Here is a 19,131-nt window from a genome sequence, read left to right as displayed (position 1 = left end):
GAGTATCTTGAATCTCCATCTTGAGATGAGGAATAGCTGAAAAAGACTTGCCCTTGGCAAACCAATATCGTTGTGACCTTCTACTAAGCAGGAGTCAGCACAGCTAGACTGTAGGGCCCGTGCTGGGTGACTACTGTACACATGGAGGATATGCCAGGAGGGGCAGCGGCAGCCCCATCTCAGGGGAGGGGCTTAGTTTAATTTTTTTCTTCATGACATGGGGATGATGGTAACGCCTAGTAGGGTTGCTTGAGGTGTTGGCACATATTTAGTGACCCTGAATGAAGATTTTTTTTAGAGATGTCACAGTTCTACATAGTAGGGCTGAGAATGTGTTGTTCAAAATCACAGTAACAATACTGCGAAGACTTCTCCTCTCCCCGAAAGATAAATGTTCTGGAATTATTTCATTTTATTCTTTATTTTCATAGTTTCTTGATAAATGAGCACAATCCTCAAGAAAAATACACCATTGACCTTAAAGGCAACATTACGTAGCAAGCAAAAGCTGTCCCCTGACCCCTTCACAGAGGAGAAAACTTCAAGAAGGGATTTTCCATCTTCTGACAGTTTCATAATTCTGCATATCATCTGTGCACTTCAGGACCCAACCCATCTCTCATTTTCTCCAACTTCTTTAACCAAAAAATGTGTGTGTGTGTATGTGTGTTGTGTGTGCATGCATACACAAAAGGCTCTTTCTACCTCTTTGAAAACGGAGCTAGACAATGCTTTGGAAAAATTACCCCAATGTGATGAAGCCATGCTGAGAAGGCTTCACAACTAGGGCTAGGTTTCTCCTCAAAGGCTTTTACATTCTCAAAATGTTACCATCAGTGTCTAAAATTTAAATCCAGCAGAGTCATGGTCCTGAGTACACTCCTGTCCTGAACTTTTCCCAGAGCAGAATCATATGGGCAAGACGAAGGGCGGGGGGTGGGGGGTGGGGTGGAGAGAAGGAGGAGTGGAATAGTGAGCACCCATGGTCAGTTCACAGAGAGGGTAGTGAGGGCTGAGGTCTTAGGACCTGCTGTTCACCTTGGCCTGATGTGCCTGGGCAGAGGACAGGGAGCCCTGGCTGTTTAGCCACAGTGCCCACCCCCAGCTCCCTCACTATGTACTGCCAACCTTCCATGCTCACAAAGGATCCCTGCACCATCAAGAGCCTCAAAAGTCCCTTTTAAGGTATTTAGCTGATGGCTTCAGCCCAACCACTTGCCACTTTCCGAGTTCCTTAGCCCTTCTTGGTTTCTGGCTGGGCAGTCACAGTGTCTTGATACGTAGCACATCATGGCTTTTGGGTCACCTGAAACTTGATTTGAGAAGCCAGCTGGTGGAGGCTGGGGACCTGCCCTGTCCCTGGTGAGTGCTGTGGCAGCCTAGGGAGGTCCTCATGCAGGGCTAGCCTGGGGCCTGTTAAGCTGCTCCCTTTGCGGCTTTCCGGGCCTGGTGCTCCCGTTTCGCTCTCTCCCTCTGCTCCTGCTCCCTCTGAATCAACTGCATCATATCCTGATGCCACTGCTGCAGCTTCTGCTCATAGGTGGCGAGGTCCTCTGCCTCACAGGTGGGGAGCTCTTCCTTGACAAGCTGCGTGGTCAGAGTCAAAAGGCTTTTTGACTCAATTCGGCCCAGAGCCTGAAGCTTGGACTGTGAGGCCTGTTGGAAACAAGAGGGGTGGGGGCAGGTGGGACAGGAAGAGAAGCCATTAAGTCACTTGTAAAGCCACATACTCTGCTTACAGGGAAGGGCCTCGGTTGGGAAGCTGTCTCGCTGCCTTTCATCTAGGCACTGCTAGCTTTCTGCCATTTTATTTTTTTAGCTCAGCAGTTTTGCTAAGATTCACCACATGTGATTTCTCCCCCTTGACTCCCATGAGGTAAAGCGGAACTCCACCTGCTGACTCCCTGTTGTTTCTTGTTATAAACCAGAAAGACAGCATGGATAGAACACATCTACATTTCCACTCTGACCTACTCCAAACCAAGCAGCAAACTCCAAGCACCAGGATTCTAGGATGCAAACAAAATGGCTGAGATAGCTGATAAACTAGAGCAAGTGCACCCATACATACAAGTCCGTTTTTGCCTTACTAGCGTTCCTTTTAACAGACTGAAATCATTTTGATGGCTTCTCACTAATGGCGGCCTCTCGCTAATGGCATACTAAACAGGCCCCATGAGGGCTTCCAACTGCTGTGCCCTCCTGCAGGTCAGCCTCATATCCTCCCTGCTTACAGCTCCATCTGAAATGGCACTTGGTTTGGTCAGTGCTGTGTTCCTGGAGAAGCATTGAAAACATTAGTTTACTTAAATGCTTCAAGATAAAGTTCATCAGACAGCACCACTTATGGCCCCAGCTGCAGCTTATACCACATATCTCCGTGTTCTAAAAACCAGTAAATGAAGTAAAATGGTGCCTCAGAGCTATTAGCTGACAAACATTTGTCTTTTGTTTTGATTTTTGTAAAATACATCTGCAGAAGAGTAAAGGTTAAGAACTTTAAGTAGATAGAAGTTTCTACCCTCTAAGATGAAATATATACAAAACCAGAGTAGAAGTTATAACAGGTGGGGTGGTAATCCCAGTGGCTCAGGAGGCTGAGGCAGGAGGATCGCAAGTTTGAGGCAAGCCTCTGCAATTCAGCGAGCCTCTAAGCAACTTAGTGAGACCCTGTCTCAAAATAAAAAATAAAAAGGGCTGGGGATGTGGCTCAGTGCTAAAAGTGTCCCTGGATTCAATCCCCAGTACCAAGCAAGAGAGAGAGAGAGAGAGAGAGAGAGAGAAAACAGAAAGAGGTTATAATTTTTAATAGCATATCAACCTTGGTCAATGTGTATGCGGTGAATGAAAACTGGGGAGCCAAAGATGGGTATGTAAATTCTCAACCTAGTTCTCTGTATATCTTGGGAACATTAGTTAACCTTTCTTTCTCAGTTTCAATTACAAAGAAGAAAAGTTGTACAATGATCTTACTGAAGTATTGGGAGAAAGAATTGCTTAAAATACCATAGAATTCCCCTTCTAACACGAGAAAAGAGGTTTTCCATAGCTGATTTGATGTAATTATGAATATATTTAAATATAATAACCTAGTAAAGTTTACATCTATCTGCTACAAAATCACCAATAGGTCAGCTGGCACCAGATGGGCAGGTTTTCTGTTCTGTGTATAGATTTCCCATTCAGGCTGCACTTTTTCCTCTTTGCACTAAACGAATGAGAAACAAAGCAAGGAGTAGGCCAAGGGTTTTAACACTGAACATGGTTCTTTTTCTCAGATGCTGATCACAGAACAGTTAGGGATGTACAGTTAAAAGCTACCAAAGACAGTTTGAGAGTTCGGGTTGTTTTGTAAAGAAACAGGGAAAACCTGTTTACCAGGCCACGTAGCATAGAAGAGCATTTCTAATGTTTTAGAGAATAGCATGAAGCTGCCAAAGCTGAGCAACAAAAGATGCCTACATCCTACCACTTCTTGTTTAATGTGGCTTTGTGAGTTTCTGATCAGGCACACTCAGGGCAATATGGAGAAGTGACCCGATACTTTCCACCAGGGGCAGGAGTTGGGATATTGTCAAGAGGAGATGAGCCATTATCCACCCACCAGGCACATATCAGGGGTGAGTGGGTAATGACAGCTGCCTTAGTGAACAAAACTATCACCAATTAGCTTAAGTACAAAAAGAAGCATAAAAATTCCACTAGCTTCTTTTAAGACCACTTTCTGTGCAAAGCAATACAAATGCTATTTTTTAATGTCATTTTTTCCTGCCTTTGTGTGTGACATTGATGCATGAAGATTACTTGTCCATCACCACAGCAGAGGAACATGCTTTATGCACAACAGAGAGAGACTCAATTTCTGCTCTGATTCACCTTAAATCGTTCCAGGTATCGGGGCAGCTTGGATTGTTCCGGTTCCTCTATGTCTAGCAGCTCCACCAGGTTTTCGGAGCCCTGGTTGTCATCACTTTCTTGGGACTGTTTCTCAGAAGTTTCTTCAGCTGGGGAAGTCAGCGTGTGCAGCACTCCTCCTAGCACATCAAGCTGTGGAGCAGAGAGAGGGTCAGGGACTATATGTGCATCATGTGGTCTTGGCAGCAAATTGTGAAGAGAGGCTGAAGATGGTGGAAGAAAGGGAAAAAGGGAATCTAAAAAGCTGCTAAGTTTTCTTTATGAAATTGTAGAAAATAGCAAGGGCTACAGCTCAGAGGTAGAGCACTTGCCTAGCATGCTTGAGGATCTGGGTTCCACCCCCAGCACTGACAACAACAAAACAAAAAGAAGGAATATAAATGATTGTATTTTTGCACATTAGAAACACCCTCTCGGATGGCATGGAAAACTCCGTACAAAGCAAATGTTACAAATAAACAAGCTACGGATTATTTGTATAGGTGAATCAGCACCATGGCATTCAAGTCTGCTTTCAATTAGCAAGGTAGGAAACCGGGAATTAAGCTTGATGGCCGTTAAAGTACCTCCCCTTCCCATGTCTTTCTTTGGAATCTGTTTAGAATTGGGACAAAGGGAAAGAAAGACCACCACAAACCACAGCCAACAAAAGGCCAGTGTGAATGCATGGTAGCGCTGCTGGGTATAGGCGAGGGCCTCTCTCAGAGAAAGACTTCGGCTCACAGAGTATCTATAAATTAGGGATCAGTCTGATCTACATAAGCCGCTGGCAAAGGCCAGAGATACATCCATGAAATTCATTTTAATGAGGTGATTTCTGTGACTTAAGTAGTAAGTTAATTAAAAAACAGAGTTTCTTTTTGTTTCGATCCCTCTCCCCTTTGCTTCCACTGTGGGGTTTAGCTCCCTTGACCCACAGAGGGCCTAGTCGTCAGAGATGGGATGGAAACAACAGCGAGGCAGGCATAAGCACCTACTTGCACACTGATTAATTTTGTCCATATCACATTAGACCAAGACCCCCAAATGACTTCAAGTCCTTTTACTACTTGAAGCACAATGCCCAAACTGGAAATATAGCATATTCTTGCCAACATGTGAATCAGACTCATCTTAAGTTAGAATATTGATTCAGATAGGAAGGAATATTTCCCTGGCAAGGTTTTTATGTATAATTTTGTGTCTTCAAACACTAGTACTGACTACAGCAGGCTTAAAATGCATATTTAGAAATGTGTATCTTTTGTTATAAACACTGGTAAAGAACATATGATTTGCTACACATTAGTATAAGGTGACAGTAAAGGCACTGGACCTATGTGTCTCATGACTGAAATGAAGTAGTGGGCCTCAGTGGACAGGGTAAGGACAAAATACCTGACACTTCACTCTGGTAATGAGGCCTCACTGGCTAGAAAGGCTGCTTGGAGAGAGTGGACACCATGGCTCCCTGTGGGGTGCAAGGCTTATTGTGCTTTCTAGAGTCTGAGCTAAGTCTAGTGACTTCATAGTGACAAGGGTGTTATGAGAGATGAGCTTTGGAGCTGGTGGGAGGACAGTGTTCAAGATCAGGCAATGCAAACAGCTTAGAACTTAAAAACAAAAAAAAAAAAAAAAAATGTGACCCAGATCTCAGCAGTGCACACCTTGATCACACAATGGCTTAATGGAAGGAAAAGATCATGCCATCTCTGACACTCATTTCTTTTCTTCTTCTTTTTTTTTGTACTGGGGATTGAGCCCAGGGCTCTATTTTCAGTCCTTTTCATTTTAAAACAGGGTCTTGGTAAGTTGATGAGGTTGGCTTTGAACTTGCAATCTCCTGTCTCAGCCTCCTGAGTTGCTGGGATTATAGATGTGTGCCCCAGATTCATTTCTTGAGGGCTGTTATAGGGGAAAATGCCTCTGTAATTTCTCAGGACTACGTGAGGGTAAAGAAATACTAGAAATATTTAACATGCGATCTTACCCTCTCTTAAGCTCCCACTGAGATTTTTTTTGGGGAGTGGAGTTGAGGGAAGTTAGTAGGGTAGGCAATATTTTACTAAATTTAGCTTGAGTTTCAGGGAGGGGAATAGTTTTCCTCTGGGGCAATAAAAGCTATAAATCAACATTAATCTTATAATGCTTTTTGTTGGTAGCATTGAAAATATTTGTGTTTATTCTTTCCTTTTAACTGAATAAGTACATAAATATAAAAGTAGGGGTAGGGGAAAAAACAAAACAAAAATCAAAGCTCAACTTATCATGAGTCACAAAGATGGCTGAATCTCAGTGAGTATGTTCTCAGGGCTGAAGAACATACCGCTTCTCGACACAGCTTTCCGTCTTCTGGGGAAGAGGCCACCTTCTCCATCACTTGAAGGGCTCTGTCAAGGTAGCCTGGTTTCCACATCAGAGGCATGTTGTAGTACACAGCTCGTAGCCCATGCTGCAATTCCACCTTCCCTGTGGCCAAGAAAGGACAAGGAAAAAGGCTCAGCATGTCTTCCCACTCTGTCTGAGACTGAGAACTTGGAGGTGCTAGTGAGTATTTGCCTTGCCGTTCTAGAAAAACAGAAGGATCATTTCAAATCTGCACCGAGAGCCTTACCTCATCCAGTGACCCGGTGATATTTCAGATAGATGATAAAGAATGTAGCAGGACTCACATTCACAAATTTAATACAAAATTGTGTGAACCTGTTTTTCTTCTTTTTCATTTGGGCTGGTGGAGTATGAGCTTGCATGAATTATGGGGCTGAGGAAAATCTTAATACTGAAATATCTGCCTCTGAGCAGGGCTACCCTTAAAACGTAAGTCAACGGAAATGCTATTTTTATTTTAAGACCAAAATCTTCATTAGAAAAAGAAATTTCCCCAACTTTCCTACAGTGACAACTTTGTCAACAGCTGACAACTTTCTCTTGCCAGGAAATGTGCGACATTTTTCAAAAAGTGCCAAAACACCCAATTGACTATTTATATGGAGGGGAAAAATCTAATTTTCCCCTTTACTTTAGGTGAGGGTCATCAATTCTGAAATCATAGAGTACTGGGGATCCTTTTGGATCTTAGGACATAAAATTCCCCTTGGAACCTCACACCATCAAAACTGGGGCTGAAGATGTGGATGTGGACAACAGGGTCTTTAGCAGTGAGAGGGGCTGTCTATACTGCAGAGCAGAAAACCTCTCTACACTAATGACCAGTCACCTTGAACTGCCAGGCCTTAAATCCACCTTCATTTATCTTTCCCAGGAAGGAGGATTTGGGAAAGCTATAGTAGGATACAAACAGACAAAGCTTATCAGGTGACAGCTAATATTAGATCTTTAAGGTGCTTGGGGCTAGAGGGCAGCAACATTCTGGGCCACTGCTTCTTCCAGCAGGGTTGAGCAGGCTGCACAGCACACGATCAGTGAGAGCAAAGAGCTTTGATCTGATGGCTGCCAGTTATGATGCACCAAGGCCTCTGCTCGAGAACAAAAACAAAGTACGTTTTCTTAGTTCTGCCAACTTCCTGAGAAATCCACACAGTGTAGTCATCCTGAATGCTAATCTGAACACAAAGGAAAACACATGTAAATCAATACCAAAAGTAGGTGGTAAATAAGGAAAAAACTGTTTAAAAGAGTGGCCAACCCTTAATAATTTGATAGCCAGTCTGATAAATTAGGAACTACCTCTTTCTCAGTTTATGTTAGAATCAGCATCCAAGAATGCCACACTATGTTTTGTTGGCAAAGATCAACTTCCAAAGCAGTCAAATTGGGGCTGGGGTTGTGGCTCAGTGGCCCAGAGCTCGCCTAGCATCTCTGAGGCACTGTGTTTGATCCTAAACACAACATAAAAATAAATAAATAAATAAATAAATAAATAAATAAATAAATAAAATAAAGTTATATAAAAAAAGTAGTCAAACTGCTATCAAGGGAAAGGGGTTTCCTGGAGGCCTAACTACTTAAGAGAGAACGGAAGGGTGATGAACTAACAAGCATTTAATAATCTCTATAAACCAGGACACATTTAAATTGAATGCTATTTGTCCAGATTCTACACAACCAGGACTGCTGAGGCCAATCCTCTCAACCTTCTGATTTTCAATGCAACCAGGGGTCCAAATGCCAACTGCTATCTCACCGTACTCTACAATCACACTGTACCAGTGGGCAGCTCTCTGCTTCTCCCAAAGGGCTAAGAGTTATACTTTCTGAGTTTCTCTTCCCTCATCTGAAAACAAAACCAAAGACAGTTCAACCCCAACTCTTAATTTCTTTCCTCCTGGACTTCATGGCTGAAGAGACAGGAAGAGCTCTTTTAATACGGGGGGAAGATTCTATTGGTTGGCTCTCCCTACAGGGTGCCAGAGCTTGTGCCCCTCAGTGGTAGAGGCCCTGGGTTTGATCCCCAGTATTGCAAACAGAAAAGGAAAAAGAAAAATAGAATGAATAAGAACTTCCCTTTCTATTCCCCTCCCTCATGGTGATTAACCAAATATTACCTACAGCCTCCAGAACCAGTTCTGACCTTATGTCATAACTGTAAGGCTATGGAGACCTTCTACTTTTATGTCTAAAAATGAAGGTTATGTTGGGCACAGTGGTGCATACCTGTAATTCCAGTGGCTCAGGAGGCTGAAGCAGGAGGATCACAGTTTGAGGCCAGCCTCAGCAACTTATTGGGGCCCTAATCAACTTAGTGAGACCCTACCTTAACATAAAAAACAAAAAGGACTGGGAATATAGCTCAGTGGTAAAGTACCTCTGGGTTCAATCCTTAGTACCAAAAAATAAAAATAAGTAAATAAATAAATAAATAAATAGATGAATTTAAAAAAATGAAGGTTATAGTAAGAATTCTACTAGTAAGTTCAAATCAAATTAAAATTTTACTATGAAATACAAGAATGTACCAAGTGTATCCATGAAGAATAATATACATAAGCTTACCAAGAAGTGCATAGCCATACAACTGGGAACTCAAACCCACTGAGTTCTTTTGTTTTAGGCCTGGAAGTAATAGGGATGCACCAAAGTTCCTCTCTTCTTCCCACTGCAATAGAATATACCAGATCATGGTCCATGTAAGCACTGAACATTTTTTCAAAAATGTGACTTTTGATGAAATGGAGGAAAAACATGTTATCACATTAGATAAATATCACAAAATAAGAAAGTTATAAATATTTGTAAATAAAAGCTATGTATGTTTAAAGAAAACTACAGACCAGAAGTAACCTATACGTTGACAGATTTTTGAGCAGCAAAATTAATGAGTAACTTTGATTTTCTTCTTTGTATTCTTCATTATTCTCCAATTTTTTTAGCAATGAATAAGAGTTCCTTTTACAACCAGAATAGCAAAATAAAACAAAAATAAAGAGTTCACTCTGGAGTTCACATTGCCTTGAGGCCATCAAGGAAGATTCCACAAGCTGTCACTCAAGGGGCTGTGGCACCATGAGCAAGCTTTTCACTTTTAAACAACTCAGCAATATGACTTCTCCTTCACAATGTTAAAATAAATAACACTCTTCAGTCGCCTTTAGATAGATTTGTGCCTCTTAAAAACAAATTAGGCAATCAGAAACACTTAGTATTGTTTCTTTCAACCCAGGGTGCAAAATTATACTTCAATAAAACTGAAGCCTTTTGAGACATGGGGACATAAAGTGGGGGCAAAATCACAAGTGTTGCTACGCCTTTCAGACACTAATAATAGCAGTGATGGGGACTCCCTGGAAACACAGGCCAAGGAGAACCTTGGCAGCTCCGGAGACAACGGGAGCTGTGACCTCAGTGCCATGAGCACACACTGGCTAGACCTGCAACCTTCGCCCAGCTTTGAAACACACAGAGGTCCAGCTGCCCTGCAGGAGCATCTGAGCTCAGGGAGGAAGCAAAGAATGATCAAGGTCCACAGGCTGCAGCTACCACCAGGTATGAATGAGATGGCTCAGGTGTTCACAGGTGCCCAAAATTCTGGACTGTGAACAGCCTTCATGCAACACAAATGCCAGTTCTTGAGGTTTCCTAAACCTCTGAAAACAGCAGAAACCTTGGTAGAAAAGCACTACCACCCTCAGGTCCTTCAGCAGCAGAGAAGTAAAAGAGTTGATAATTAAAGATCAGGTCATTTTATTCCCCCAAACTATTCTAACCCAGGAAGTTTGATTATCCCCACATGCCCGGCTTGCTTGAACATCCCCCATCCCCAAGGGAAAAACAGGAGCTGCAGTATCAGTACAATAGGGGCTGAAGCCAAAGGAGCACTGAAGCACATGACAGCTATCCTTGATGGGCTAGGGATCAGGCAGGTGGGAACGGTGACTGGGACAGGGATATAGGTTGAGCATCCCTAATCTGAAAATATGCAAAGCTCCAAAACCCAAAACATTTTGAGTGCCAACATGACACCACAGGTGGAAAATTCACCACCATGAAACTTTTGTTTTATGCATAAAGTTACTCAAAATATTGTATAAAATAGCCTTCAGGCTCTAAGTAAAGGTGTATATGAAATATAAATGAAGTCTGCATTTAGACTTGGGTCCCATCCCCAAAGTACCTTATTATGTATGTTCAAATATTCTAAAATCTGAAAAAATGTGAAATTTTTCTAGGCTCAAGTATTTTGAATAAGGAATATCCAATCCATATGGTGGATTAATTCAGGTGCTATTTTACTAGCGGCCTCAAGGTTTTCCCATTTTATGCTTCTGTCTCTCCTATTAATACGAAGCAAATCCTCACTGCCCTCCCCCCACCCACTTCACAGTGAGACATCACAGAGGAGTTGCCTACACGTCTCCTTTCCGTACCTCTAAATCACTTCCTAATCCATTTCAATTTGGGTTCTTGCTCCATATCTGCATGAATACAAAGGTTATAATTTAATGTCTTTATGTCACTAAATTCAATAATTTTTTTTGGCACTAGGAATTGAACTCAGTGTCTTCTTACCAATGGGCTGCATCCCCAGTCTTTTTAATTTTATTTTAAGACAGGGTCTTGCTAAATTTTCCAGGTTGGCCTAGACCTTGGATTCTTCTGCCTCAACCTCCCAAGTCTATGGGATTACAGGTGTGCAACTGCAAGAATACTTCGTACTTCAATGAAATATTTTTATTCCTCATCTTACCCTTCCCTCTCAGAACCACTCTACATTGTAGATCACTCTCTTCCTATGGATTTTATGGTCTAACACATTCCTGATTTCTCTTCTTATTTTAATTTTTAATTGGCACATGGTATTCGTATATATTTATGGGGTAGAGCACAATAATCAGATAAATGCATACAACATTGATTTTCCTTCCTTTTACGTGATAGATCATTTGAAAATATATGGATGTATAATTAATCATCAAAACTGTACCTACAGTTCACATCTTTCCATTAAGCCTCCAATTTCCCTCATGAAATCTCTTAGCTGTTTCAAAAGCATCTCAAATTGCAAGATGTTCACAGCCTCATAAAATCTGGTCTTGCCTGGTGCAGTGGTGCACGCCTGTAATCACAGTGGCGTGAGAGGCTGAGACAGGAGGATCGTAAGTTCAAAGCCAGCCCCAGCAAAAAAGCGAGGTGCTAAGCAACTCAGTGAGACCCTGTCTCTAAATAAATACAATATAAAATAGGGCTGGGATGTGGCTCAGTGGTTGAGTGTCCTTGAGTTCAATCCCCAGTATCCAAAACCAAAAACAAACAAACAAAAACTTTTTCTAAAGTTCCCTTGGCAAACATGGTGTTCATTCTGTCCAGATGACACAGAAACTGAAGAGAAAATAACTGACCTCTGCCTCCCCTGCCTCCACATCTAGCTCCTCTCCTGTTATTTACCTCCCAAATACGTCCAGTGGGCACTGACTCCACGGCCCCCTCATTGCTACATGACCATTATCTGTTGTTCAGTCTGCATGGGAGTCTCTCAGCTGGCCTGACCATAGTCAGCTTTGTCCTGCTCTTACTCACAGTATAGACAGAAGGATCTTTTCAAACACAAATTTGATTAGTTACTTTCTGTGCTCAAAATTTTTCAATGGCTCCTCACTATTTTTAGGATAAAAACAAAACGGCCCACCATGGCCTATGTCCTCCAACTTTATCTCACTGTGTCCTCCCTCCACTCTTTCATCTTCCTTCAGCCGCTTTCTTCTCACCATGTTCTTCCTGCCACAGGGCCTTGGAACATGTTATTTCCTCTTTTTGGACTGTTCTCTCCCTCCTCAGTGTTAATTCCCACTTATCCTTCACATGTTAACCTAAGAACTATCTCCTTAAGGAAACCCTTCCTAACCAATTTAAGTTTAAAATATAAAGAAAACTCCCTACAAGATAGGCCTTTCATAGGCTTCTTCATAGTGTTTATTATGGTCATATTTTTATATTTGCATGTTTATTTTGTTTCATTTTGTTTTAAAATACTAGACTGGAAGCAGAAAATTTTTGCTCACCTTTGTATAACTGGTACTTGGTAATGTATGGAATGAATAGATGCTCAATATATATTTAATGAATTAATAATGAATGGGGTGTATGTCATATGCTGTGACACTCATCTAAATAAGATATAACATACCATCAATTCTTTACAATAGGAGTTGGACTAGATCACCTTTTCAGTTCCTACCCCTAACAAGATGTTTTGATGTTACATTCGATGTTAAGAGCAGACAATAGAGCCACAGTGCCTGGCTTCATACTGGGTGGCTGCATCACCTACCAGCTGGGTGGTTACTCTATAACACCTTATGGCCCAGTCTTCTTATCTGCATATAGTGAAGATGAGAGGCACTAATACATTTAAAACACCAAGCACACAGTCTGGTGTGTAAAATAAGTACTACTTAAATACCAGTTATTGTTATTTCTAAGGATAAGAACAAACAATGACTAAAACCCTAACTTAAGAGCAAAGACCAAAAGCTTGACATTCTGAACTTTCCAGAATACAACTGGCCTAGAACAACTTTAGAAAAATAGTGACACAGATCAAGTGGCATTTAATTCCCTAGGTTGTAGTCAAAGGTAGCTGCCCACCTGCTTCCTTGATAGTCCATGTCCAGCTCTTATCAATGACCCATTTCTGAATGTCTGAAGTCATTCTACATAGATTAAGTTTCCTACTATTCACAAAGGGCTACGGATGTAGCTAAGTGAAAGAGTGCTTGCCTGACATATAAGAGGCCCCAGGTTTGATTCCCCAGCACTGCAAAAAACAAAACAAAAAATAAAAACAAAAAAAATTCTAAAACAAACAAACAAAAAAAACCCAACCAAACCCTCCAAAACATTCAGTTCCATTTTGTTAAAAACCAGTAACTAGAAGGTACAGAAATAAACAACTTTTTTCTGATTGTGCAAGGTCACATCAGATACCTTTTCCTAGACTTCCTCTAGGTAAGAAACCACCACTTGCTCTTTCCTAAAGCTTTAGGTACCACTTTAGTGCAGATTACTTACACTGAAGTCTGTCTTCTTTTCCAGACAGTGGTATAAAACATACAGGGAGAGAAGCTGGGTGGAAGGCACTTCAAAGGCTTCTTGCATCATGATCTCAAAAACCACAGATAAAGCATCTGGGTAAGAAGATAAAAGTGAAAATAAGTTGTAGTAACATCACCAAATCTCTAACAATAAATACTCTTAAAAGTGGAGAATAGAGCTGGGTGTGGGGGTGCATGCCTGTAATCCTAGCAACTGGGAAGGCTGAGGCAGGAAGGTCCCAAGCTGAAGGCCAGTGTTGGCAACATAGTGAGACTCTTCGCAAATCAGTGAGATCTTGTCTCAAAATTAAAATAATAAAAAAGGGCTGGGTATGCAGTGCCATGGCAAAGCACCCCTGGGAAAATAGGTCTTTCTCAAGCCTTTAACTTCTATTATACATACTGTACAATATGAAATCAGGTGCTACTACATCAACATGTTCCAGGACACTGAATAAACCACTTCATTTCTCTTGGCTCCCAGTATCATCTTTGTAATGATAAAATGCTATTTGCCCTAAATGCTTTAAGAGATCTGTTGACAATCTACCAAGATAGTACATATGAAAATGCCTTGAAAATTGTGAGGCAGAATTAAGCACTGAGGCATACAGAAAGGAGATGCATCTATTTTCAAGGGCACCCCTGACAAGCAGGGCAGAGAAGCTGGGCTCCTAGCACCATTCTCTGCACTGGTACCTTTCCAGTGAGGCAGAAGTAGACAAATGCCAGAGGAAATCCCAATCCCAAGTGTCATTTCAAAGACAACAGAAAACTGATCAGTATAAAAGGGGACAGTAAGATCCAGTTTTAAAAGACTTGAAAGAAGGGAAAGGAAAATGCTCATTCATAAATTATAAGCCCCTGAGTATAACATACAACATATTTGTTTTCACATGCAAGCTGGTCATAGGAGAGCAGGCCTTGAGCAATTCTTATTTTCCCTTGATATTCTACAACAGATAGAAGCTAAGAAAACCAGTTTCAAGTAATTTCCATTCCTCAGTTATTTGTTGTTAAAATACAGAATGCTAATATTGGTTTAAAATATAACGTCTGCACACATCACAAGTACAGTAACTATTTTCAACTGAGTTAATCTGTTGCTTTTGTATATACTCATAATTATCAAAGTTAGCATGATTTGCAGCTGCTTCTGGCCAGCTGCACATTGTCAGGGTTCTAAAGGAGGCCATAGACATGAATATCTATATTCTTTTTGCAAATGGGGAAACTGAGATAGGCAGGCAAACCAGGAAGTCATCTAGTGTGAGTCTAGTAAAATAAGAACTTGGAAGAGATTTTCTTTTAAATAAACAAACTAATAATATTTTAGAACCCAAGGCCAAAAATCTGTTTAAAAAAAAAAATCCAAGTTCGGCCAACTGTTCCTTACAGAATTCAAAATTACACATGCATATTAAATCAAATTTACTTTATCCTTTATTTATATTCTGCATTTCAAAAAGCTTAGATAGTAAAATTAGATAAACCTGTATAATTAACATTTCCTCTGTAGTCATTTATGTATTTTATATTTCCTATCCTAGATGAGTGAGGATCCCAGCTACTTGGAAAGCTGAAGCAGGAGAATAGCAAGTTCAAGGTTAGCCTAGGCAATTTAGCAAGCCCTGTCACAAAAACAAAACTAAAAAAGAAGGTTTAGAAATGTAGCTCAGAGGTAGAATGCTCCTGGGTTCAATCCCCAGTACTGAAAAAATATATTTCCTATTCTAACAACCATTAAAAAAAGGGGACAATATTAAACTTTTTTGCCTAAATGACAATATTTACATGAAAATTTTCTGACTAAAAGAATGATGTAAAGAGATGTCATTAAGAAACTAAAAAGTGGAAAGTGTCTGCATTTATATATTTCCCTTTAGAAGCTGAAAGCCCTATAATAAATAACTGAATCTGGGTTTGGTTTCCTACCTTTGTAATTTTCTTTCTTTATGAAAGAATCCATCAGTAAATTGAATGTAAAGTTATCTGGAAAAATTCCGTATTGAACCTGTAATATAAATGAAAATAAAGGTGAAAAAAAGAAAAACACATCCCAATTTAATGCAGTCTGTAATAAATGCCTATGTATTATTCAGGATAAAACGTGTCACCATTAGCTTTAAACCTTATGACGATCATTTTACAGCATCTGCTGACAGTGAAACAGAAGCTGTGACTCATGAGGTTTGGTAATTAGAACTGCTGGTCAGGGTGAGAAAGTTGTGAGTGGGTGTCTGATGTAAGACAATTGATATGTGAGAAAGCTCAATTCTAACACCTTGCCATAGCTAAAAACAACATAAAAAGAAAAAATCAAATACCCCCCTAACTGGTTCAGTGATTTTTTTAAAGTATGAATAACAATGCAAAAAATGGATTCTCAAGAGAAATATACATTGTGCAGCATATTCTGGTTCTTGGCCTGGCTTTTAAAGACCCAAGAAAAATGTTAGCAAATATTTGCTACTAACCAGCCTCCTGGGATATTGTACTTATAAGCAGCTGAGTATTTGAGAATCAGATAGACAGATACTTTAAGAATAAAATTCTAGGGATAAATGTGGACTCTTTGGCATCTACCTCAGAATTTTCTAGGAGTTCCTAAACCATACAGATTCCTAAGCCTCAGATCCACAGAATTTCTGGAACTGGGCACAGAAACCTGAAGCTTTAGCGAGCATCTTATATGATATTCATGCACACTCAAGTTTGACTACCACTGATCTAGATTGTAGTTGCATATTTATTTTACATTCTTACTTCAATAGGTTAACAATTTCCCCAACCTCCCCCCTCCATTCTTGCCTACCAGAAACACCCAAGAAAGTTTTCCAACTACACTCACTGCCTTGGGAGGTACTGACCCCAGCCTTTTAAACCCTAACTGTGAAACACTGCGGAACTAACTTGCTGTCACTGGTGGACTGCACAGGATGCCTCAGGTGTGCTAAATGGAGAAATGTTTAAAAGCCACTGTTTTAAAGGTTGTAGCTCATGGGCAGGATCTGTATTTCTCAAAACACTCATCCAAATTAGCACTAATCCCTAGGCACAGAAAAAAACCAAACTATCTTAGGATGATAAATCATTAAAGCTGAAAAAGACCTTATAAATCAACTGATTTGTAATTCTCAACCCTCATTATAAATTAAAATCAGCTGGAAACTAAAAATAAAAATATTTATGAGGGATGAACAGGCAGAGCACAGTGGATTTTTTAGGGCAAATTATCCAGCACAATGCTATAATGGTGGATATGTATCATTGAACATTTTGTGGATAACCAAAAAATGTATACATTAAAAATGAACCTTAGTGACTTTGTGTGATAATGATGTGTTTGTCAATGTAAGTTTGTCAATTCTAATAGATGTACTGCTCTGGGGCAGAATTTTTTTTTAATCTTTTTTATCAAAGACTGGGGCAGAATGTTAATTATGTGGGAAGCTAAGTATATATGGGGACAGGAGACATATGGAAAATTTCTGTACTTTCTGCTTAATTTTCTGTAAACCTAAAATTGATCTAACACTTATTTAAAAAACTAGAAACCATTAAAAACAAACAAACAAAAAAACCCCACACCAATGCCCAGGCCCCATTAAGAACAATTAAATTAGATTCTTGGGGGGCAGAGATAAGAACCTATACTTCTTAAAAATTCGTGGATGACACTAATGGGAAGGCAGAATAGGAAATCACTGATTTAATACAACTCGCTCTAATTAGAGTTGAAAAAACAAAGACCTAGATCCTCATCTCAGGCTTGAGGTCAGTAGTCAGAGAATGCAAAGACACAGGATGAAATATCTAGGAGTACAGTCTTTAAAAATAGTATAAGATAAGTTTGAATACCTTTGAGATGACACACCAGCAAAACTGGTCATTTTCCCTTTATACTTTATCAAAAGGAGCTAGGCAAGAAATCCTAGGCTTAAGGGTAAAGAATGAAATGACCACCAGTACAGAGTTGTTCTGATTGAACTATCTTTCAACCTTTACCTGTCCTTTCTTGAGTCACTATGCTTGGAAAAGTATCAGCTACAGAAAATTTATTTATAATTTGTTTTGTTGATTACACTCAGCCCCATTTTGAAAAGGCATCTGAGGGGAGATAATTTATAAAAGTTATTTCTGGTACTATTCCTTGCTGTACTGTAACATGTACAAACACCATATCCTCTTAACTCAGGAAACACTCCAGGAAACTACTCACCTTATTTACAAGGGTATACAAAGCTTTGTCTTCTGCACCATATTTTAGACACTGTCTAATCCAAGTGTGGATAGTCCAGTCTCTTAGGTACCAGCAGTTGGGACTATGTCGAAATCTAAATAAAGCACAAGAAGAAAGAAAACTGGTGTCACCTCTTAAATGTCAGTATCAAAATACATCTTTCATCAGCAGGTCTTCTCTTAGATATTTACTCAGTGCACTCAATGTGACCAAAAGTTATACGTCAACAGATGATATAAATTTGAAGTTGAAACTCATTAATTATAAGTCTGAAGCAGGAAAGAGGAGGCAACATAATAAATAAGAATTTATAAAAAATTTCATTCCTGCTGGGCGCAATGGCGTACACCTGTAATTTGAGCAGCTCGGAAGGCTGAGGCAGGGGGATTGTGAGTTCAAAGCCAGCCTCAGCAAAATCAAGGCACTAAGTAACTTACTGAGACCCTGCATCTAAATAAATACAAAATAGGGGTGGGGATGTGGCTTAGTGGGCAAGGCCCTGAGTTCAATACCTGGCATTAAAAAAAAAAAAAAATCCTTATTTAGTACCCCTGCTTCAACATTTTAATATGATATTTACAAGACATTATTTGGAGAACAGACTCTATTAACCATGGCAGTATGTAAATACAAAGGAGATGTGAAGCTGATGCTCATATTTTAAGTTTTAAAGCAGATGAGCACAAAAAAAGAAAAACAGAAATTTAGAGAAGAGGAGGAGGAAGAGGAAGAAGGAGAAGAAGGACGAGCCAATTTGAACTTTCATGTCCTCCATGATCCTCAACCCACCATCTTCTTCACAACTCCATTCTAGCCCTTTGGTCTGTTTCTTCTTGCTTCCCCAACTCCCTAGTGGTTCCACAAGTTCTAAACAGCTGAAGATGAGGTGTGCACCAGTCCAACAGTAAGATGAGGTATACACGGAGCAATACCACAAAGGAACTGGGAATGCAGCCCTTGCCTCAGTGCACATACATTGCTAACACCTGGGTGGAAGCTGCTTCTTGCTCCTCAGGCTCTATGACAAAAAAATCAAGCTGGAGTAGAGCAAGGGATGTGAGGAGGCTGTATCCAGGGCTTTGTACTCACTCTTTTTGTTAATCTGTTTTGATTAGGATGGATTTTCCTATCTCATATCATGGCTTAAGTTCCCACATGGGCTTTTAACCATCAGGAAGTAGGGTGATCTCTGGGTTCCACAAAAATTAAAACTCTTTTCGAGTACTGGGACTGAACCCAGGGGCACTCATACAGTGAACTTCTTTCTTAGCCTTTTTAAAATTCTGAGATAGGGTCTTACTAAGTTGCCCACTTTGCCCTTGAGCTTGTGATCCTTTTGCCTCAGACTCCCAAGTAAGTAGGATTATGGTGTGTACCACCAGCCTGGCTCAAAATCTTTTTTAAAAAGAAGGAATGACCTAGCATTGAAGAGGCTCTAGGTTCAATTCCCAGTACAGACCAAAAAAAAAAAAAAAAAAAAAAAAAAAAAAAAAAAAAAAAAAAAAA

The 19,131-nt window shown here is 40.2% G+C and overlaps 1 protein-coding gene across 3 annotated transcripts in view; it reads right to left on the bottom strand.

Annotated features, from left to right (window-relative positions):
- Positions 1-405: 405 nt before the first annotated feature.
- The window catches only part of Mrps27 (mitochondrial ribosomal protein S27), an 89,645-nt gene continuing 70,919 nt past the window's right edge, over positions 406-19,131 (bottom strand). For 2 of the 3 annotated variants that reach the window (XM_015497813.2, XM_015497814.2), the window contains exons 5-11: positions 17,605-17,719; positions 15,318-15,396; positions 13,360-13,475; positions 8,848-8,950; positions 6,221-6,363; positions 3,877-4,047; positions 406-1,656 (exon numbers count right to left, since the gene is read on the bottom strand). In XM_015497813.2, coding sequence (XP_015353299.1) covers positions 1,417-1,656; positions 3,877-4,047; positions 6,221-6,363; positions 8,848-8,950; positions 13,360-13,475; positions 15,318-15,396; positions 17,605-17,719 — 967 coding nt within the window. In that variant the 3' untranslated portion in view covers positions 406-1,416. The remainder of the gene's footprint in view (positions 1,657-3,876; positions 4,048-6,220; positions 6,364-8,847; positions 8,951-13,359; positions 13,476-15,317; positions 15,397-17,604; positions 17,720-19,131) is intronic. The other variant, XM_048800151.1, reaches the window with a different exon arrangement.

The sequence above is a fragment of the Marmota marmota genome, unplaced genomic scaffold (assembly GCF_001458135.2).
Source record: "Marmota marmota marmota unplaced genomic scaffold, marMar, whole genome shotgun sequence".
NCBI lineage: Eukaryota > Metazoa > Chordata > Mammalia > Rodentia > Sciuridae > Marmota > Marmota marmota.
Note: the sequence above shows the minus strand (reverse complement) of the source record. Positions and strands in the feature narration are given on the sequence as shown.